The sequence below is a fragment of the Galleria mellonella genome, unplaced genomic scaffold (assembly GCF_026898425.1).
Source record: "Galleria mellonella isolate WM207_F2 unplaced genomic scaffold, CSIRO_AGI_GalMel_v1 utg74, whole genome shotgun sequence".
In the NCBI taxonomy this organism is placed as follows: Eukaryota; Metazoa; Arthropoda; class Insecta; order Lepidoptera; family Pyralidae; genus Galleria; species Galleria mellonella.
Genome location: NW_026442147.1, coordinates 2,245,951 through 2,270,878, shown reverse-complemented (window position 1 = coordinate 2,270,878; position 24,928 = coordinate 2,245,951). Strand labels below are relative to the sequence as shown.

The window sequence follows — 24,928 nt, the reverse complement described above, 5'->3', positions numbered from 1 at the left end:
ATATTAGTAAGAAGATCTGAAACTCGGTGCTAATCGTCGATATACAGGACATGCCCTTAATCAATCTTTACAATTAAAGAGAGTGGATCAATCAAAACGCGTTCTGTCGCGATACGCAGGTGAAATGCACAGAAATATCTTTACCGATGAAAAAATTTTCAAGATCCTACAATAAGCAATCTTTTCAGCAAAGGTACAACGTGGTAAATTGATATCAAGGAGTACAAAACTTTTTGTGAAAAAGGAGTGAAAACCTCAGCCAAAGTGTATTAAGATACAGTCTTGGATCGTGTTGTGAAACCTCTGAGTAATACACTTTTTAAAAATATACCGTGGACTTCCCAACAGGACTCTGCGCCTGGTCACAAGGCACGATCTATCCAAGCCTGACTTAAAATCAACGTTCTGGACATAGCCTGCTTTAAAGCTTTTTAGAGTCGTAAAAAATCTTTAAAGATTGCGAGTGCAAGCAGTGGCGAAATTTCCCTTAAAAACAGTGTGTAAATTCATTGTTTCGTGGCCAGACCGATTAAAGATTAAATATCTGGTTACAAACGACATCGAGGATCAAACAACATTGGAGAGAAGATTGAGACCAAAGACTGATCCTGGTAACAATACCCGGAATAAATATATTCAAGCAGAAGGCAATGAAATAACTTATACTGAAAGTATACCTCCAAATATTTTCCTTAAGCCTAAAAATCAACAATATAGTGAAATGCAAAGAGCATATATTTTGGCTATTTTTATTTGTTACATTGATGTAATTGTAAAGAAGACGCTCGATTTAAATTAATTTTTGATATTTTACTAATAAAAAATATGGACATAAAATTATTCTCAATACATTGGAATGGCATTGAGTCACTATGTACTGGTTTACTATTTTTTTTTTGTATGTGGGGTGAGTATATTTTGCTATAGTACAGTATACATACTGCCATCTCAGTTTGACCACCCTCCTCTCCTCGACGACTTTTAATACGAATTGCAAGTGGTATCTTTTGCCTGTATTATTCAACTTGCACTCCATCAGTGAAATTTGTATAATTGTCAGAGAAAGATAGAGAATATTATATTAATGAATGAATAAGAATATTATATAATAAGATATAAAGAGGATAAATAACAAGTTTTAAATTTAAAATAGTTCATTTGCGCTTTGTTTATTTACATAATTTATGACTGCATTTCAAGTCCTTGATGTGTTTAAATCAATTAGTTTAATAATGTGTGATATAATTATAAATTATAATAGTAAATTGTGATTGTTAAATAAATTAAAGGTATTGTTATACGTAAGAAAATGACACATACATGTCGCATACGAAGGAGCGGACTCACCTAAAGTAGTAGACATGTCTTCATGTATAGCTTTTGGAGTTAAACCTTTCAAATTCAGGTATTTTATCACTGCACGATGTTCAAATTTATCCATTTTCAAAAATAGCTCTGACTTGACTTATGGTATCACGTGTAAACGAACAATGAGTTACTGTGAATAAACTAAACTGTGCATACTTGTTGCTAAATAATGTAATTACAAAATGAGAGTAGTTATAAAAAAAAAAAACCAATGGCTTTAACCATGTAATGCTAATAACTTTTCAAATGACCCTCGTAAATAACGATCAGCAACATGTAATACTGTTACAATATATTCTCCTTCGAAATAAATGAATAAAAGTGAAAATAAGATTTAAAATTATTTTCTTTATAATTCGACGGATTTCATTGTATATCTTTTTTTAATAAGCTATACTATTATTACTATACTATTTTAAGGAATGACTACTTAAAAATTAGAGGAAATTGGTATTTAAAACCTACTTATCTCACCTTTTTATAAGTAAAAGTTAAATTTAAATAAATAAATGCCACTTTTCAGTAACTTATAAAAGAATATACTTTGTTTTACTTGAAAAACTTCAGGATCTTAGATACTCGTAAGTTCGTTTACATTCAGAAATCTGGGGTATCATCTTCATTAAGTTCCTTCACATTTTTGCTATATGGTTTTCTAATGCTGGTAATATATGGATCGGAAGTATAAAGAAGGTTCTAAGAACATCTTTATTAATAAATACTTCGCAGTTCTTGAGCATTTCCTAGCGTGATGAAATTATTTTATAATACTTATTACAGGGCTCTTGCGCATCTTCTGAAAATTTACCAATAAGAAGCACTGCAAAATGTTAACAGTTTCTCCATGAACTAACATTTAATGAATTGAACATGGTATGTAATACCATTCATAATTATTCACGTTAACAGTTTCTATGGAATACCCAGTTTTTTTCAGAATTTACCATAACTCAAATGTATCAACTCGTTATATACTATTTCTGACATGAGTGTGGTGTCCCTTTGTAAATTTCATTCTTTTTTCACTACAAAGTGTATATATAAAAGATAAAACGACTTTTACCTATAAATAATTGAATAAAAATATTTTAAAGTATTTATTGATATTATCTATATTCAAATCCGCGATAGCGCTATCGATCTCCTGCGCTCTTCACTCGTCTATTACCATATTTTATTCCAGTAACTTGGGTAACAAATACCTGCAGCAAATTTTTTAAATGTTGTTATAGACACCCAAGTTACATATTAACAATAACTGTAGGCGTAGGTAACTGTTAAAACTTTCAATGAATCCAATTATAATTTTCAAAACCAGAATAACATAATTAAAAACATGTAAATGCTTTAAAATATTTATGAGACGAGCTTCAGATACGTATAACACTACATTTTCCTACAAAATGATATATTAGACATGAACTTTAAAATTATGAAATCAGTAGCGCAGAAATTACGTCAGAAGAATAACATCGTAGCTTTAAAAAATATATAATATTTGGTAACTAATTATGTAAAATATATATATCATAGTAAGATTTATCTATAAAACCAACAAATGAAATTAAAAAACGTGTTAGAACCTACTTCGGTAAAAAACCATTTTTGGTCGATATTTTGAACGGACGAAAGGAATTTGTAGCAAAAAAAAAATATTTTTAGAAGACAGAATTTTCTTTTTTCTCTTACACAGATCTCAACTATCAATTTGTATCAATTTTTTTTTTTCTAGGAATTATAAATTTTACCATTAAAATTAAAGTAGAAGTTACTTATACAAGTGGACGCCAAGAAACTAAATACAACATGATTTATAATTTTTCTGATGGTCTTAAAAGATTTTTATTATTTTTAACATTACATTTCAATCAACGTCAGTGGCGTGATGTACGTACTTTAACTAACATTTGCTTATTGTTTGATATTGAACATGCATATACCTATCATTGTTATTCACTGTATATTTATTTATTTATTTAATACTTTATTGTACACATTAGTTATAAAAATATGACAGAGGTAAACAAAAGTACAAAGGCGAGCTTAACTCTGATAGAGTTTTCTTCCAGCAAACCCAAAGTGGAAAGGAGCATCAATGTCAGCGGATACAGCAGTGTACAATTTTTAAATAGCCAAAATTAAATTAATTAGATTATATTATATAGTACAAATACACACATACATATACATAAATATATACCTACATCTATGCATAAACCTACATATACATACACATATGTATATGTTATATTTATTTCGACGTTGTTTTAATATTCTAGATAATTTAGACGACGGCATAGGGTATTAATGTTTGTGATCGTTTCTAAGCGAAAGACATTCTAAGACTAAGATTTGAAAATGAGGAGGAAGAATAAGTAAATTTACTAAAAGAGCATACGCGCAAAGATCCAATTTCCCTATATCTGTTTAATGTAGCAACCAATATTTCCCATCTATTCGGTCAAAAGAATTCTATTGTTTGGTTAGGTTAGGTTTGGTTAGGTTTGGTTAAAGTTACCCACACTTTGTATGTTTTGTATCTTTGTATGATTGTTGTTTCTAATATGTTAGAAAAATAACACAAAAGTTATTCAAAAGTCATTAAACTCTATTACGTACAATCTAGACAGGTGTTCAATACATGTTTAGACATCTTACTACAATCGCACTTAACGTCTGTTAATGTGCAAACAAGAGAAACATTAATAATAAAATAATTAAATTGTAATAAATTTTATTGTTACAATCTATATTATTTGGTACGTAAAATTTCAAAAAACAAATTTGGTACTATACTACTTACATAGGTTTACGCGTGTTATTATTTTTCATCTAAAGTATTTATCATTTAGTATTACTATCTGTCACTACATTAAATGATCGACATTTATTCTGTTTTAATGTAGTAACAATTGGTTGGATATAAACATTATTACATTAACTAAACAATATTTAATTAAATGAACATATACTTTTGTTATACACTATTTAGAAAAACAGTGTTAAATATTTTTATAGTAAGGTGTTTAAATTCTATTATACTAGGTGTCTCAAAATAAAGGTGACATTTGTTTTGGTTATTGCGTGAACGCAACTATACTGAGGGGCGCGGGGGTATGTCATTCGGTAGCCTAACTTCTGGGAATATAGTCGCTATGGAGCGTTTTTCAGTATCGGACCGTGCGTTGTGCGTACGTGAGTTTTACAAAAACGGTAATTCAGCGACTGTAGTGCGTAGAAAATTTTGCAATATTCGACATTTAAATGACGCGCCAAGCCCCAAAACTCATTAATAAATGGGTCAAAAAGTTTGAAGAGACCGGTTCAACGCTGGAAAAATCGAAATCTGGACGTCCAAGGTCTTCGAGAACGGTCGAAAACATAGAGAGTGTTTCTCAATCTGTTAGTGACAACCCAGACCTTTCGATTCGGAAGCGTGCTGATACTTTAAACGTGCATATATCGTCGTTCCGCATTTTACACAAAGATTTAAAGCTGCACCCCTACAAAGTTCAATTAGTGCAAGAATTAAAGCCTCAGGATGCTGGGCAGAGGCTTGACTTCGTAAATCAGATGATTGAGCGCTTTTCAACATTTACCAACATATTCTTTTCGGATGAAGCTAATTTCCATCTCAATGGACATGTAAACAAACAAAATTGCCAATACTGGAGTACAACTAATCCAAAACACAGTGACCGTATGAGCTGCAATGTCGGCGCGAGGGATTATCGGCCCATACTTTTTTGAAGATGAAAGGGGACGCACAGTTACAGTGATTTCGGACCGTTATGTGGAGATGTTAGACAACTTCTTCGCGCTTGAACTGCAAAACTTTCCTGGTTATAATCAAAGAACATGGTTCCAGCAGAACGGAGCAACTTCACACACGTCCAACAGGTCTTTATCACGAGTTCGTGAAATTTTTCCTGACAAATTGATATCCAGGAGAGGTAACATAAATTGGCCTCCACGAAGTCGCGATTTAACCCCTATAGACTTTTCTGTAGGGTTACGTCAAATCTAAAGTTTATGCCAACAAACCGATTTCCTTGGCACAATTAAAAGGTAATATCCGTCACGAAGTGGCAACCATCACGGACAATACATGCTGAGCCGTCATAGAAAATTTTAGAGCTCGATTAAATGAATGCCGTGAACGCAACGGTTTACACTTGGACGATATCATTTTCAAGAAATAAATTCCCAAAAAGTGTATTTAATATGTAATAAACATTTTTTTAATAAACACCTTGTTTAATTTTTTATCGATTTTTAAATGTGAACTTTGTTTTGAGTCACCTTGTACTATAAACAGAAAAGATTTTCGTTTGTATAAACTCAAAAAATACTTATCTATTTTTCAAATTCTTTCACCTATAGTAAACTATATTATCTAATTATTGTTATACAGTCCCTTTAATATGAAAAAAAAAAAATTAAAATAAAACTAATTATATTATTATTTACAAATAAAGCTTGAAAAAACGGGAATTATTTTTTGAAAATAACGTCTTTTAAATGTAATCCATTACGATCACGGCACTCTTGCAAACGACTTCTAAAATTGTCGATGACTGCGCGGTACGTCACTGCTGAAATCCTTGCCATTTCTCTGCGGATGTTTTCTTTTAGGGCATCAATTGCAAAGGTAGCCCCACAAAAAAATCCATCGGAGTCAGATCCGGACTACGTGTTGGCTAGGAAATGTCTCCTCTCTTAGAGATAACTTTGCTACGAAAAAGTTGATAGATAACGGGTATAGCCGTATTAGAGGTGTGGGAAGTAACTTCGTCCTGTTGAAACCACATTCGGGTTTTAAAGCCTGGAAAGTTTTCCAATTCTGGTGTGAGAAACCTTGATTATAGCCACATATCGCTTCGAAGTAACAGTAATCGCGGGCCCTCTGCCGTCCTCAAAGAAGTAAGGCCCTACGATGACATGGGCTGACATAGCGGCCCAAACTGTCACTTTAGGACTATGTAAGGATTTCTGATGCTTAAGTTTTGGATTGATAGGGTTCCAGTAGCGGCAATTTTGTTTACTAACATGCCTGTTAAGATGGAAGTGAGCCTCATCGGAGAACATTATGTTATTGAATGAAGTAAACCAATTCAACATTTCATTGGCATAATTTTCTCTCTGAATAGCGTCAGTTTCTTTTAATTCTTGGACCAACTGAATTTTGTAAGGGTGCATAAGTAAATCTTTCTTCAAAATCCGTTGTAACGATGTCCTGGATACGTTTAATGCACTGGAACGTTTACGAGTTGACTGTGTAGGATTGTGTGGTTTATCTAATTTTATTCAAATTTTACTTTTCAAAGGACTTAAGGTGGCTCTTAAGTCCTTTGAAAAGTAAAATTTTATTTGATTGCACATAATCCATTTACTAAATAGTCCGAACAAAGCCTAAACATTTGGTTTGGATAGGTGAGCCCGTTCTTTAGTTATAAAATTACAACGAAAAGTGGCATTAATTTTTATATAGATATAGGCTGATTGCTATGTTACGTAGGATTAGTAAATGTACTCGGGTTGGTCGAATGTAATTTTTCTAGTGTATCATTAGATCGTGTTAAGGTTTTATGACTGTTTATCGCATCATTTACTTATATAGGAATTATCTACGAAATTTATTTATAGTTTCATGTGTGATAGATATTTCTGATAAACAAGTATGATATATATGGTATAAGTAGATGTTCGATACTTTAGAGTGTTCAGCACTCTAAAGTCTCTCGATCTCGATATTAATGAAGCTTTCTTAGATGGATGTATTTGATTATGATGATGATTTGTACAGTGATTAAGTCTTTTCTATTTTGAATTTGCTTTGTTAATAGATAACGGTGCTCGTAATTCGTAAAGGAGGCTCGATATCTATTTTCATTTGCATACGAAACATAAACGTAAAAAAAAAAAAAGAAATATACCACACCAATCGTGTGGGCTATTTCTTATTTTTACGCTGACAATTTCTTTTCAATGATAGTGTAATATATATTATCTTAATAAAAAGTTACTATATATTAGTCTAGAAGTGAAGGAGAAATCTAGTGGAGTGGCTTGTGAATAACATATAAAGTGTATTAAATTTGACTTCTTTAATTAAGCGCAAGAAAGCAGAATCCTCCTATAAAACACTGGTTCTTGGTACATATGAAGTTGGATACGTGAAATTTTAGGTTTAGGCTCATTGAATTCACCCACTCTCCTAAAGGGGTGAAATAGGGAATAAAATTTAGTATGGGTATTCTATTCTAATTGAAGCTAGAAGTACGAAATTTTGGTTTTAGTTTTTTGATTAGAAATAAATAATTCTAAATCAATTTTGATAATTTATTGTATTTTACATTTGATAGGGTTCACTCTCGTGTTAGCCCTTTATTAATTTTTTTTTGTGATGATTGAAGCCATTGTTTTTCTTTTAGGAGCAAAATACTGCTTCGCAATAAGAAGCTAAATTATTGACACAATGTCGTATTATAACTTATACTATTTTGAATGTACCAGAGGGAGACTTTGTACAAAAGTCGATTGCTTGGGTACCTCTGTCCCATTCGTGTTTCAACCGTGAAGCAGTTGTGTTTGCATGGCTGTGTTTTGGTTTGAAGAGTGGGATATGGCGTGAATTTACTGGGTACAGAGGAATAACACCTGAGTCCTCAGGAATGGCAACGCATGGGCGGTATCATGGGCGAAACAGTATACTTTGTAACGTTCATGGTACTTCTCATGTCTATAGGCGACGGTTATCACTTTCCATCAGGTGGGCCGTCAGCTTGTTTGCCATTCTAAGTTGTATAAAAAAAATGTGATATGTCAACGAAATAAATTATCAATAATATTTTAATTAATATTAAGACACTGTTATTAAATAAATCGTATTTATTTATTACATAACTAGCGACTCGCACCGGCTTCGCACGGGTGCAATACTGTTACTAAATATACCTACCTACTACAGTAAAGGGCCATGTTGATCTATATTAAATAGATAATGTATTTAAGGTACTTAATTGGTTAAAAATTAATGCTGTATTACTTAAAATCACTTCGTAAATATGCCATTTTTTCCCGTAAAATGTAAAGGATAAAAAATGGTTATCCTTAAGAGATAAATATATATCATCGCGGACTTTTTTGTTGACCCTTTTGAGGTGTACAATAGTATAGTACATTATTTTGATTTATCTCGTGGGGTTCAGCCAGCATTTGCAATGAAAGTGCAGAAAAATGTGTTTATTTACGACATCACATTAGAAACCTCTAAATTTATCAGAGTTTCTCTACAATATTATGCATGTATTATACATATAAAAACCTTCCTCTTGAATCACTATCTATTAAAAAAACCGCTTCAAAACCCGTTGCGTAGTTTTATAGATTTAAGCATACACAGGGACGGACAGACAGCGACAGCGACTTTGTTTTATACTATGTGGTGATGATAGTTATAATGATGATGATGATGATGATGATGATGATAAATCATGATGCCGACTGATGCCGTTAAAAAAATGTACGGTGTATTTAATTTGTACGTAATTTAACAAGTAAGTACATACCTGCTATGTATTATATGATATTCATAGTGCTGTTCATGCTATAAGCGACGGTTACCGTTTTCCATCAGGAGGAACATTCTAAGTTGCATAAATAAAAATTTGCAGACTGTAAGATTAGAATACTTTTATTATATTTACTTACACGAATAATTAAAATAAATGTAATTCCGGAATTATGGCATTAGCAATGGAACTTTTCTAAATTAGCTTAGGTCTGTGTCTTCATCAGATGAAAAATAAAAAAGTATATAATAATACTAATTTTGCACTTTGTTTATCACAAGATTTTTAAATAATTCTTCTTTTTAAGGTTATTGAAATGATGCGACTCCGTCTAGCTATCTGTCAGTTACAGCGCCCTATTTCAACAACTACAATTTAATTTTATTAGAATAGTTTAAGCCATTGTTGTTCATGCTTGCATAATATTTTCTTTGCTAGCTTGTTTGAAATAGTTATTCGAAATTTCAAAATATTAGTCGATCATTTACACATTCTAAAACTTTTAAATATCTGTATTCATTAGTAATGTGATTTGCAATTTGTAGCAAAAGTAAATTATATAAATTCTCCAACAATTTTTCAACAAAATGATATTTCGATTGTTTACTTATCTTTTCCTTTTATCCTAGTGGTTTTTTAATTCTTTTTAATGTGAAGAAAATGGAATAATAACACCGTCTACGCTATCGGTCTACGCTGATGAGACCAGAGAGCTTACCATGAAATGATTTCCGAAATTTCGGATCCGAACGAAACAGAAATTTGATGTTCAAATTACATAATACATACCGTTTAAAAATATTAAAAATGCTAAAAAATCGTTCCTTTGGACTTTTGTGGTAGGATTGATGACAAACGAAATGTTAAGCTTGATTTACAGAGACGATTTCGGTATGAACAAAAACACGAAATTGAGCCCGAAAATTCGGAATTTCATTTCATGGTAGACCCCCAGATCAGTTAGCTTCCAGGGGGAGTTGCGTGGAGGTCGACTTAATAAGATATATTGTTAGCAATGTATGCGATGAGGTTAATTTTTATCCTGGTTAATGAATATATCCCAGTCGCGGGGACAAAGCTGCAGGTAAAACCTAGTATTCTTATAAACAAAGGTGTGTTTGCTGCGGTTTGTAACCATAGTTATGGCTCATGCTAATCGCAGCCTTCGATTATTGTAATAAGGTAATGTTTAATTATTTTTTGCAGTTATTACCATTGATTGTTTTTATCCGATTTCAATTCGAACAGTTAACCAGGAATTGTTTTTATTTTTCTTTCAGAATGTTCAACTATGTCTAGTAAATTAATAATCATGAAATAGACATAGACAAAACGATTTTTATGATTAAATGAATATTTTTGTCTTATTCATTTCTAATCAATGTTTAATCGGTTATGTTTTTACGATGTTTGTTAAATTTGTTTTTAAGGTTACGTACGATAAATGATATAAAAAAGGATTCTTTAGAATGCGACTTTGTCTGTTTGTCCCTTCGTCTGCCAAAGCATTTTATTTTAGCAACTATAAATGCTATAGATGGAAATAATTTTAGTCCACCCATGTAAAAAAAAAATTCTTTGCTAGAGAGTCTAAAATTTGCTGAAAATTCCAAAATGATTGTAATTAAATAAAATAATAAAAATAAAAATGTTTATTTGGGATCCTTAGCTTAAGTTACAGTTTTCTTTTTAGGATCGATAATAACTGCATTACTCACAAATTGTTTAAGAAAAGCGCTTTAGTTGTACGTTCTTAAACAATTTTTTTAATTATATTTATGCCGTGTAGTTTTAATGATTTAAAATGTAAAAAAAAAGAAAGTACTATTTCCATCTCTGCATTTTCATCTCCGAAATTTGTAAATCGTAAAATCTGAAATAATTACAATTATCGTCAAAAAAAAAAACTTAGTTTAGTAGTCTAGTTTTTTACTACAACAATTATAACTTTCGGTATGTAGCTGTCTGTTTCGTCTAAAAACACAAAGGTCATTTTATCTTATATATTTGTACGATAGCCTTGGCTTGTAACTCGCACCTGATCGACTCTTTTTTTATGGAATCCTATAACATTATGAAAGTTTGTGAGGATATATGGATCGATATTTTTTTCAAAAACAAACTACTGAACGTATTTGAATTAAATTTGCTACACGATAAGGTTATATTTTAACAGCATAATAAAATACATAAAGTACCCATTTAGGTTCACGTGGGGAAATCCGTGGGATACAATTAGTAAAATAATAAATTAATAACGTGCGACACACCCCGATTACGTTTATATTTATAATAAAGTATATCTCATGTTACTTATGCTGTTACTTACCTGATAATTTAGCTTTCTATAGATGTAAGATTTTAAAATCGTATGTATTATGAGTTTTTTCAATGTAAAAAAATATCTTTATAATATCAGTTTAGATGATTTAGAGTTATGTTTTTAAAAAACTGATTTCCCTCAGGACAAATTGTTAGTATGCAATCAATACGGGAGAGTAAACCCTATCTTTGATTTATTGTAATACTAGCTTATTCGTCCGCGTGACTGACATGTTTACTAAACCGTTAAGGTGATATAAGTTAACAAACAACCAAACTCATTTTCACATTTATAAAAATAAGCATTGATTGTAAAGTAAATAATCAACATCAACCAATTAATGAAAATACGAGTATAACGTAGTATAGTTAAATTTACATTTAAGTAGTGTGTATGGTGAGTTTCCCAGTTTTATGGTGCATATTAAATAAATAATTGTCTTTTAATAATAAATTGCTTCCGTATATTTGATAGAAAATTATGCTGTGAAAAAAAAAAAAAACAAAACAAGAACAGTGACTGATAAAAAGAATATATAGCTATTAAAATAAACTAAAAAGGTCGCAATCTTCGACAGAGAATTTTGAAATCGATTGAACGGATGATTGATAATCTTATTTTCTTAATATCCATATAAAAATTCCTTTTCACTATGTTCACTCGTGCTAATTTCCTATATAATGTTTTTATAGGTTTAAACACGATGAAGTAAATGATGGATGTGTAGACACAGGTGATGTAATGGTAATTGCTAATCTACTAAGTATGGATAAAGTATATTTTGAAAAAAAATTTACTTAGTCATGGGATGTGACTCGATTTTCGTAAAAACAAGCCATTATTCTGTTGAATTAAAATCCTCTTCAAAGTTTGTTTTGGTGTGTTATTGTTATAAATAAAGCTATCAGTCGAGAAAAAGTCTGCAGTCTATATTTTCCTCATTTAAAAATTGTACAAATAATTGTACAATTTTTAAATGTAATATGTAATTTAACATAAATTAACTTTTAAACAAGACTAGAACATTAACCAACGAGACGCTACTACACAGTAGCTGCATTCATTACTATAAGTGAGAGATAAAAAATGAGGTAAAGTAAAAATTAGGACAACGTACTTATTTAGAAGGGCAGGCACTATGATGATACCTAATTATTACTGGAAACAGTTTTTGCTATCATGCAATATTATAATGCAATTAATTGTAATATTTTGTTCACAGTGGCGGTGAGGAAAGCACAGGCAACACGTGTCCAATCGCTGCGACGGCGGCGGCGCCTGCCAACTGGCGTGGTACCAACGACAGTGCATCAGAGTACTGTCGCCGCGGCAACACACCCGCAGCGTACGGCAGGTACCAGAGAAACAACTCCAACGCGCCGTACGCGACACCACCTTCCAACATAGATAGGTAGGTTACACTGTCATCTCATCTGTTACCCCAGTTCATTTCTCGACGATAGAAGACGTACCCAGATGGCATCATGAGATTGTCATTAATCTGATGATTTATAAGGTAAATTTACCTTTTTCATTATTGTTTTAGCACGTGCAACCTTATCGTGATTTCGTTATGTCATATTTCAATGAGGATTTTTGTGAAAATCCCTTATAGATAGATAGATAGATAGATACTCGTTATTGTTTCCTCCAAAAGATTACAATAGTAAACTTATTATAAATATAAATAATTAAAAGAAATAATCACAATGAGAAAACAATCCCTTATAGCGATCTCTTCCAGGCACCATGGACAGTTTGGTGGGAGGCACGATGAAAAATTTTGTTAGTTCTAAATATGGGAGATATATTATAGCTTATAGCTTACCAACATTATCCATATAGGTATAAGGATTTTTTATTATTACAAAAAATTCAGTGCTAAACCCACCAAATTTTTATTTAAACAAATTTATAACAAATATACGTTATCTCTAATTGTATATTTTTCTTGCTACTCTGAGAAGGGTTCCGAATCTCTTTAACGCGATCGGAGAAATAGAACCTTTATAATTTTACTTGTTATTAATTTAATTGTTCAGATTTGGTTAAAAACATAAATAAGACAGTTTACGTTGATTCAGAATTTAAATTAAAGATGTGTACGAGGTTTCAATGTATAATTACTACACTAGAGTTTTAAATTTATTTAGCGGCACATCCGTTTTAAAATAGAAAATATTTTGCGGAACCATGCCAAATAATACAAGTATGTAAAATTATATGACGATTGGTTGAATATTTAGGATGCCAAGAGGCAACAAACAAACACAACTAACATACTTCTATATTTACTAGTAAACATGAAAATCATACAGAAATAAGTATTTTACATAACACTGTCCACATTTAATTGGTTGGTTCTCTAGTTAAATTATTTTCAAACTTACAACTGTACATTGCTACGCGAACGAACCCAGGAACATAACATCATATTGTTATTACAATTAATTCAATAGATTTGAATTATATTTTTTGATATTATTGAAGTATATTTACTTCAAAATTTCCTTACAATCTTTCACATTTGGAACAAGTTCGCATCACCAAAATGTTTTTGATATTTGTTTATTAAAAGCGTTCAACCGAAATGTATCGATACTGAACTAACATGTTAATCATGTACTAAATTAACACATAAACCTACTTCAGAAAATATTCCACTGAAAATTTTACTACATAAATTACTTCTGAAGTTTTCAAATATTTTTACAAAAAATATTTAGAGGACAGCTTAATAATATACTTACTCGTATTGTAAACAATTTAGTTCATTATCGGACCATTTTGTAAATAATCAATCAGAAATATTAAACATTGTCTTTGGAAATTTATAGATAATTCTAATGTTGTTATATTTCGGTAAGCTTCGGTAGGGACGCTGTTAACTGTTTATAGATCTCTAAAAGAATTTTAGCAGTGAAAGTTCAATGTAATTTGTTTGTTACAGGTCAACACCTCATCATCGATGGTATGCGAGTGGAGATCGGGGCGGAGGGGGGACAGGAGGTGCGGGGGGCGCGACGGGCGGCGAGAGCACGCCAAGCACTCCGGGCGGCGGCACGGAGGGCGGCCGGCGGCGGCGCCATTCGGGCTCGGGCTCGTCGCGCTCCGACTCAACCTCGCCCGAGCCTAGTGACACATCTCGTGCTTCCACTCCTGCCGCGCCGCCACCCTTATCTCATCATCCCAATCATCGTACCCCTCCCGCACATCAATACCAGGTTTGTATAATTCGTCATATTGTTATTGTTTATATTCGATTATTTATATATCGTCACTCATGTTCCTTGATGATGAATATTTAGTTACACCTACATCTCGTTGTGTTTGGGATTTATTATAAATTGTGTTATTAATTTTAAATTATATTACCACATTTATATGACAAATATGATGTTACCTTTTCCCCTTCCATTCTCGTGGGTTTCATAAGAGGCGACTAAAAGAACTAGAGATGTTCGAGGAATGGGCAACAGCATCCCTATGGCCAAAGTCTAAGTGCGGTTGCTAACCTGCCTTCCAAGCGTGGCAACTACTGCCAAAATTGGCAAAAACTGGCTTATATTTAGCTGTGGACAGTTAATGGCTTATATGATGATAATAATGATTATCTGTATCAATATAATTAAGTGGAACATTTTGTAAGTAACAAACGTCCATACATCCTCATAATCTTGCGCTTTGGATTATCTTATTTTTTTTCTGAATGTGTTTGCTGTTGGTCGTGAGTGGCCTTTACAGCTTCACCGAACGCGAATGCAGAGGCGAGTGCAGATGGCATTCCAAGCCCGCGAGAGAGGGGTCGACTCTTACTTATGGCCTGCGGTGTGTGCCTAAGGGTGCCAGAGTGGCTCGGACTTCGGCTTAGACCACCACACTTCGACCCCCGTCAAGGGTCGGTATGTCGGGATGGGTGGGAACTCTGAGTCGTTGGAGTGCTCTCGGGCGCAAAACTGATCGCGCGCGGACCGAGTGTCGGTTGGGATCTTCGTTCCCGTCGGCGGGGACGGTGTGTTCGGTGTGTGGGTGTGTTTGCGGGGGCTCTCAGCGAAGATTCCGCGGCAGAGAGGGGATTATCTTAATGTAATAACAATCTCTTATAAGCCACTTATAATGTAACTTTCGGTCGTGTATGATATGTCGCTTTCTATGCAAAATACATTGAAGACGTTATTGCCGAATTTCTTTTTCTGACCGATATATTCGCTACGCGAAAACGCGATGTTGTTGCTGGTTGCGTAAACACGTTGAACGCATGACTGTTTCGCGGACCTACTTGTAATACAAATGTCGGTCAACACTCCTTTAAACAGAATGTGCCGCTTACAATTATTTAAATTCTTAGGACATTGACATTGATATTATTCATTGATTTGGTAATATTCGAATTTTTGTATTAAAGTGTCTTGACCAGCTAATAGAAAAATTATTACAAACTTTTTAATTTATAATTACAATTAAATCTTTTTAGTGTTTCGTACTCAACTGACTAATACAGATTGTTTAAATATTTGTCTTGTTTGTACAACTTTCTTAAATCGCAGCTTAATTCAATCTTATATCTAGAAACAATATTAGAACTACATATTTTGCCAACGGACAACTAACTTCTCTATCCTTTACAGGTTTTTTAATGAATGATAATGAAATGGTAACTCCATTTGCGCTAACGGCATACGTTGGCGAGGTACCAGTGAGGGATGATAGGTGAGGATGTAAAGGCAGGTCAGTTAGCTCATCCTTTATAGGGTTAAATCGTGAACATATTTTTAATTTTAAAAGTGGGATTTTTATTAGTTTAAACATTAAGCATTTGAGTGAAATTGTAAATATATACTCGTATATTAGTTACCGAAATATTTTGTATTTGCCGTGGATGTAATTTTTGAAAAATAAGGTGTAACTGAAATAGAAAAAGTACTTTTCATCTGACTTTAACAAAGTACTTACTCAATTTGGCTTGCTTGATTTTTAGGATCTCGTCTTTAATAACTACCTGAATATGGTTAAGGAATTCAAGCATTTTATCGCGTTGTTAGTTGTTTTTTATTGTACTAGGGGTATGTTGCGTCGTTTTATATTATAATGTCTCTTTTCCTTTACTGACCTGCATTAGTTATTGTGTTTTGAATTATACATGACACTTAAAATTATTGCATGCAAAATCGCACATTCGTCAGATAAAGGTTTAAATTAACTACTTGCTATTTTGGAAGAATGGTAAAGTTCAGATACTACTCGTATTTATGAAGGAGAGTTCTCCTTCCTTTACTATATGCCAGGCATAAAAAGTTTTCACAAGGAACATGAGTTAAATTATGAAAATTATTTTTATTTTGTATATCTGTTTTGTATAACTTATAATAGTAACAAAGTATTATTCCTTTTACAGTGGGCATCAACAGCAAGTGGTAGACCACTCGCAATTTGCGTACGAAATTTACCTACCAGATCTACTGATACCTCATTGAAAGATGGTCTCTATCACGAATATAAAAAGCATGGGAAAGTGATATGGGTTAAAGTGGTCGGTCAGAATGCCGATCGGTATGCAGTTGTACGTTTTAAGAAGCCGTCCGATGTTGAGAAAGCACTCGAGGTTTCTCAAGATAAGCTTTTTTTTGGATGCAAGATCTCAGTTGCTCCCCACCAAAGTTGCGATGAAGATGCCGATTCGGCTAAACCTTACGAGACTGATATTGACGAGTATCATCCAAAGGTTAGTTGATTTCAATGTCTTTGATGATGGTTAGGGTAATTAGTTGATTTCAATAGTACAATACTAAAAAGTACCGATAGTGATTAGAGGGAGGCTTTGTACAAAAGTCATCTGCGTGAGCACCTCTGTCCCATTCGTGTTTTTGTCGTGAGGCAGTTGTGTTTGCATGGCCGTGTTTTGGTTTGAGAAGAGTAGGATATGGTTAGGAAATTATTTATATTATATTATTAAATTAGAATGGCAAACAAGCTGACGGCCCACCTGATGGAAAGTGGTAACCGTCGCCTATAGACATGAGCAGTACCATAGACATAACAGAGTATACTGTTTCACTCATGATACCCCCCATGCGTTGCCATTCCTGAGGACTCGGTTGTTATTCCTCTGTGCCCAGTAAATTCACGCCATATCCCACCCTTCAAATCGAAACACAGCCATGCAAACACAACTGCTTCACGGTTGAAACACGAATGGGACAGAGTACGCAAGCAATTGACTTTTGTACAAAGTCTCCCTCTGGTTATATGGCAACGCATGAATGGTATCTATTATTTTTATTTATTTACGGTTACCACATTCCACCAGGTGGGCCGTCAGTTTTGATCTGTTTTTCTTTATATATATATATATATATATATATATATATATATATATATATAGTGTGTATATATATATATATATATATAGAAAAACAGATCAAAATTAATCTATATCCAGCATATATCACGCATTAAGTAAACGTTCCAGTGCACGGAGGAGTGATTTTATCACTTAATGGGTTCGATTCTAAGGCGCCATTTCTTTAAACCTATCGCTTAACTTAATATTTAAATTTGACAGTTTTGTAAAATTACTATTTTATATTCCATCATTAAATTAATAATAATTTTAACTTGAATCTATTAGAAATTTAGTCTTATATATATTGGTCCGTATAAAGGTTTCGTTGTGACATTATATCCAATTTTTATACGGGAATATTAGTTTTAATTTCAGACAAAAGTTTAGAGTAGTAGCGCCTTAGAATCGACTCAAATATAGTTTTGTTGACTATTTTCGCAAGTATTTGCTTTTCAATACCACTTCTTTTACTGTCTTGCGAGTTACCACCAAATACAGATTTGGCAACGTCTAAGCAGAGAACGGATCGTATCTCCATCTGCAAGCCGTAGAATTGCTGACGGCCCATTAATATAACTGACTGATGATGGAACGATCTGATGTGTTGCTGTGTGTGATGTTGAAAACATATAAAAAATACACAAAAAACAAATGCAAAATACATAGCTGAGTGCTTTAAACCCATATAAATCTTTCATTTCATTTTCTCATCTCATCTGGATAAAGGAAATATGCCAACAAATAGATTAGAAAAATGTAAATTCTATAAGTAAATTAGTTATTAGTTATCAGGTAGTTACCGGCAACACTGTTCATAACTAATATGCACTTAAAAATACTTCTTTGTGTTTAAAACTATATTCACTTCGAAGTCTGTAGGCGACTTTCCATCGGGTGGGCCCTAAGCTTGTTTGCCATTCTAAGTTTCATAAAAAAGTAATTTATGATTTCCTTTTTGGTCAATCAGGCGACAAGAACTTTATTTATCGGTAATTTGGAGAAGGATGTTACGCAACAACAGCTGAGAGACAAATTCAAGCACTTTGGTCGAATAATAGAGATCGATATCAAGAAGGGTAGCGGCGGGGGAGCCGGGTATGCGTTTTGTCAGTACGCGTCGATATCTAGCGTGGTGGAAGCCATCCGCTCAATGGATGGGGAGTACGTCGGGGGCTCACGTGTCAAACTAGGCTTCGGCAAGCCCGTCGCCACCACTTGTGTCTGGGTAGATGGTCTCACCGAACATACAGAGAAACAGGTAATTGAATTCTAAGTTAATATTGGGTATTGATTGCATATCAGGCAGTTTCTATTTACAAACAATACACATCAAAACAACTGTGTAAACAAATATTTGAAGCACATCTTAGTATTCTCGTACAACTGTTTAAAACATTTGTCAGTGATATTTCAATACAAGATGGAATAGCGCAGTCTACTTATTTATGTTTAATTCGATCTGTATTTGAAGCATGCCATCTGCTATTAGCAAGTGTTATAAAAAAATTAAGTCAGTTTATTACGTTTTCACGTCACGACTTAAACTACTGAACTGATATGAATTTAAATTGATAGTGAGATTGTTTGTGTCACTAACATTAACTTTATGATTGATAAAAATCTGCTATATTATATTTATAATGTTATATATTTGTTAATAATTTCTGTATCTTGGCTAACGGTAAAATATTTTTAACCATAATGATGCCAATAAATTAATAAGAATTACTTATAATAATTATAAGACTAAACAATTTTTATACAAGAGTACTCATATTTTTACAAATTTTCGCGTTTTTTTTATTTTTTTTTTATTAGGGTTTAATATAAACTCTATTTTTTTTTCAATATTCCATAATTGTAAAATTTTGTGTTTTTCATTACTTTGAAGATAGAATACGATCAAGAAGCACCAATCGATTATATATTTCAGTTAGTCAAGTCAGCTTGATTGATTTCGTTATCAGCAGTTATATAAACTTGTTACGAATTCAAAATTAAGAATCTGAAACTTACAGAAGAAAATTTTTAAATAAATATTTTCGCTACAAAGCAGATCAATGTGTGGTTGAAGTGTTTCGATCGAGTGGATTTTATGAGGCACAATACCCACGTGGTCAATTTAGTTTCTTGACGGTTTACAGAACGTTTCAAAACGGTCAGGGAACGTTAGAAATAATCGGGCCGTGTATCAAAAACGAACGTATTCAGGTACTGGGGGCGGTGACACGATGCGGCTCGGCGACGTCGGTGTGTGTGGACCGCGCGGCGGGGGCGGCGCTCATACACTTCGAGCAGGCCGTCACGGCGGGCATGGCGGTGCGCGAGCTGCGCCGCGTGGCCGCCCAGGCCTCCGCCGCCGAGCCCGATCACCCGCGTCTCTGCGTTGATTACGCCTCGCGGGAGTGCCAGGTACAATACTAACCTGACTTGCCTATACTGTCTTATTATTAAATAAACTAATTCGAAATGTGATCATTAACTTCGTAAGGCTTAATATACTTACATTATTTTGCAAGAAGTAACAACACTCGGCATTCCGGTATAAACTTAAAAAAATTTAAAACGTCTCTTAAACGCCTAGTGCAAAAGCGATGTACGCTCAAGTCTTGTGGATTTTTATTTGAAATTAACGCACGATGCACATTTAAATAAACAAGAGAAGAGTTTGAACTTAAAATGAGCTACTTTATAAACAAACAAGAATATATACCGTCTAATGGTAAACGGTCACTGTAACCTATGGACACCTGCAACACTAGGGGTGTCATGTACGCGTTGCCGATCCTGAAGAAACCATAATATAAACTTTCTTTGAAGACCCCTATACTGTAGCCTATAGGGGAAATCTTGACAGGGAGCTCATTCCACAGCCTGAACGTTTGCGGGAGAAACTATTGTACGTGACTCATGTGTATTCTCTGTCAATGGCGAGCGATGCGGTAATAAAAGGTTTTTGTAGGCATTATTTAAAACATTTCCTTGGATCACAATCCGTTATACAAACGGTAAAACCTTAGTGTTTAGAAAAATATGTGAAAATTCGGGCAGATTTTGTCACAAAAATCAGTCTCTTTTGTGATTGATGTTGTACTTTGAATTGCATATTGGGCGTCCAGCTCATGTTGACATATAATAAATAGCATGGAGCTTATGAGGTTAAAGTTTGAATTAAACTAAAATAATAAATCACACTAAATTTAGGACTTAGATATATATATATATATATATATATATATATATATATATATATATATATATATATATATATATATATATATATATATATATATATATATATATATATATATATATATTAGTATACATGGTAGTCCTTAATTGACAACACAAGTGTGTATTTATGTCTACATTGTTACTATACATATTACATTGTTGTTATAGATATATATTACAAACTAGTGACTCGCTATGACTTCGCGTGGGTAGATAGGTAGATCTAATTGTTTTGAAAATAAATTTCCCTCCATGTCATTTGTTATAGCTTTCGATAGATGAAAGAAATTTTAGAATCGTTTAAGTATTTTTTGAGTTAATCCATTACAAATAAAAAATTAAATTTATTTTCTTTGTAATATTCGTTTAAATAATGTTTTTCGTTGAGTTGCGAGAGTAAAAGAATACCAAAATTTTTTTTATCACCCTTTCTATTAGTTTCAACACTCACTATTAAGTGGAGTTTGGTTTAAACGCTGAGTTTTATTTGTAGTCTACGAGTTACTTTATATGTCAAATAAATTAAATTCATATTTTGTCAAAATATGCATACTAGCATTGTATGCCACTGAAACAACTATGCGTAAGTTGCTGAAGATGTGGCGTATGCTAGCGCATAGTCACCCACGAATCAATTGCTGTTACAACTCAAATAGTAGTCTAATAAGTTTATAACGTCAGTTGAAAATTGGCTTTGTTAGTACAAAGATTAGAGAGAATATTAAAAGTATATTTTAAATTTAAAAATATTATTTTTGTCAACAGGAGGCGTTCTATGAGCAACTCGGGAAACACGGTGGCCCATCTGCTCTCTCTGGTTCCGAAAGACTGACTGGCGATCTCGCTACGCGATACGTACCGAGCACGCGGCACGACCCGCTACGGTGAGAATAACTAATATATTTTATACTAGCTTTTACCTGGGGTTTCGTCTGCGTAACTAGTGCATGTTCATGACTAGGATAAATAGTGGCCTAAATCGTTTTCCGTCACAGTACGTGTGTACCAAATTTCGTGGTGACTGATTAACTTATTAAGGCGCTAAGAGGTAACAAACAATAAACTCATTTTTATTTTTAATTTTTCTTCATACTACTTTGCACTATTAAATTATGTAATGGTTCATATCTATCGTGAGCGGTCACCACTTTTCCTTAGGAAGGCCCTTAGTTTCCTTGCCATTTTTAGAATAAAAACTATTTGTGTTTGAAGTATAGTATATTATTATATTATTTTTTAGATATGAAAATTGCGGTTCGCGATCACGAGCATCAAGTTACGGTCGGGGATCCTCGCGAACACCACGCTACACAACGATTGATCATTATGATCCTACGGATTATGCCGCCGACCGACGTTACAGGTGTGTTAATATAAAACGAACACGAGTGATTAATTACATACATACACACACACACACACACACACACACATATATATATATATATATATATATATATATATATATATATATATATATATATATATATATATATATATATATATATATATATATATATATATATATACACATATACTACAAAACCACTAATTTGTTTGTTCCTTTGTTCATAAATGAAATAACAAATTCTAGAAACAGTCATGACAGGGTTTTGATTTCTCTCCTTAATAATATCAATACTACAGCGTAAGTGTAGGTCCTGAGTGCCGAAGTATCCCGTGCGCAAATTGCGAAGCATAGGAATAAGCGGACTGGCTTAGTGCTCACTGGAGAGAGTTTGCGTTTGCGCGCGTAATAGTCCTATGCTTATGATATACATAATGGTTATGTATTAATAATATCGCTATCAAAAATTATACGTTTACTTTCTTTACTGATGTACACTTACAGTGTTTAGTGTTAAAAAAATAAAACAAATTTATTTTTTTTTATTTTTATATTCAGTGCTTGGATATTCAAATGAAAGATCAGGGGTTATATCATGAAATGAAATGAAATACGGATTTTTGGGATTCAAGTTCATATCTTTGTTTATGTTGAAATTGCCTCAATAGAGCTTAACGGTTTGTTCGTCATAAATCCTACCATAAAAGTCCAAAGGAATGATATTTCGACATTTTTTTAATTTTTAAACGTTGTGTATTATGTAATTTTAACATTAAATTTGTGTTTCTTTCGTCCCCGAAATTTCGTAAACATTTTATGATAGGTGATAGAATGCAAGATTTGAGATAGGAGGAATCGCACATTACACTCACATGCGGAGCGCATGTTGGTGTAGTGTGCAGCGTCTAAGTTTCTCCCACCTCAGACTAGATCTGTGTGCTGTTTTCATCGTTTTTGAAACATTTTTGATTAGTTGGGTTCGCGTTTTTAGCTTTTTGTACATTTACAAAACATCCCATTTATTTTTATAACCATGGGTTCAAACAAGATGATGTCTATTGAATTAAAGCGTGAAATCATAGAAAAACACGAGCAAGGTGTGCGAGTTAAAAATAAATGTTCCTTGTAAATACATTTTTCTTATTCAAAAACAATTAAGGTGGTTTTTTTGGGAGCTGGAACGGATTAATGACTATTCAATTAATTTCAATGGGGAAAATTGCTTTGTGATACCAGCAATTTGACATACGAGCAAGGTTACAGAACGAATTAAACTCGTATGTACTTAAATATCAAACTTTGAGTAAGTGCATCATACCTATTAGGTTTAATATTTTGGTGTGTTTATTTAATATAGGGATTTGTCATTGCAGGGTATACGATGAGTTAGGTTCCAGTCCGCAGACGGAAGATGCGCCTTATGACGACAGATTACAGTCTGTTGTCGTGTCGCCACATCGTGCCCGGCGGCATCGACGCGACTCTAGCAATGAAGACCGAAAACATTCAAAGGTTTGCTTTAGAATTATATGTATGCGTATTATTTAATTCCTGACACATATTCCTCAAAATATCATAAATATTTCCATTGTTTTTTAAATTAAAATTAATGTCATGTTCTCCTTTTTATGTCCGGTGCTTACTGTAAAGGTAATTCTGCGCCAGTAAACTTTCGTCTCTTATGTTCAGTAACGTTGGTGGGTACAGATGAATCTGAGTATTTTGAGTCTCCTATAAATTATAGGCGCTTCTTTCGGTTTACAATTTGCAATATCGTTAACCCACAGGATTCTTATGAAATTTTAGTTACTAAAGATAGTCATTTCTCTTTTTTTGAGTAATAATTAGATATCCAAACAAACAAACAGATATGAATATACAAAGATCATAGAATTACAATAATAATAGACAGATGGTGTAACAATAAATCAGGAAAACCGAACCACACAGGTAAAAGATGATGAATGAATGATAATGAATGCTATAGAGAAGGATGGAAAGAGCAAGTATAGGAAAAGTAAAGATGACATAAATGGATATACAAGACGTAATACGTAATGGATGGGGGGGGGGGGACCTGCGATTCTGTATATTGCAGGATCAACAAAAAAAAATTAAAATATATCACCGAAACAAATATAAATTTTCCTATGTCCTTCACCATCTTAAATAATACATATATACTAAATTTCATGGTGATTAATTGTCCCATTACGAATTATTAATTAATTAAGACCCATAAGTAGCTGGGAACAGTTTGTATTGAAATAATGACGTTCTTAGAATTTTTGACGTTTTTCAAATTTTTTATTTTATAAGACCTTCATCGGACTTCAATGAATAATGAAAAAATAAATTGTTCAATTTGTCCAGTTGTTTTTGAAGTTAGCTCTTCAGTTGTACATTTAACAATAAATTTTTATTTGTGTAGATTAATAGTATTGTTTACTATTATTCTATATACTATTATTATTGGCCAACTTTGCAAAGACTGACAATTTGCAACCGACTTCTTCTGTCTATTTCGAATAGATAGTAGATCTACAGAAAAAAGCTCAGATCAAAGAATTTACCGGAACTTTTTAAACGAAAACGGAAACGTCTGAAAAATCCATTTGCACTAACGTCGGACAGTTCATTGATTATTATATTAGATTGGTTTTTATCATTTCCACATGAAATGATAACCAATCAGCTTAAAAACAAGAAGATGAATCTACAAAAAAGGAAAGAAAGAG

The 24,928-nt window shown here is 33.0% G+C and overlaps 1 protein-coding gene across 1 annotated transcript in view; it reads left to right on the top strand.

The window, feature by feature from the left end:
• LOC113516202 (protein split ends) overlaps positions 1 to 24,928 on the top strand; it is a 118,691-nt gene that overhangs the window by 64,117 nt on the left and 29,646 nt on the right. Inside the window, 8 exon segments of the mRNA XM_031908931.2 lie at positions 12,488 to 12,676; positions 14,216 to 14,489; positions 16,661 to 16,987; positions 18,576 to 18,866; positions 19,820 to 20,020; positions 21,608 to 21,726; positions 22,083 to 22,205; positions 23,564 to 23,702. Of these exon segments, the coding sequence (XP_031764791.2) occupies positions 12,488 to 12,676; positions 14,216 to 14,489; positions 16,661 to 16,987; positions 18,576 to 18,866; positions 19,820 to 20,020; positions 21,608 to 21,726; positions 22,083 to 22,205; positions 23,564 to 23,702 (1,663 nt within the window).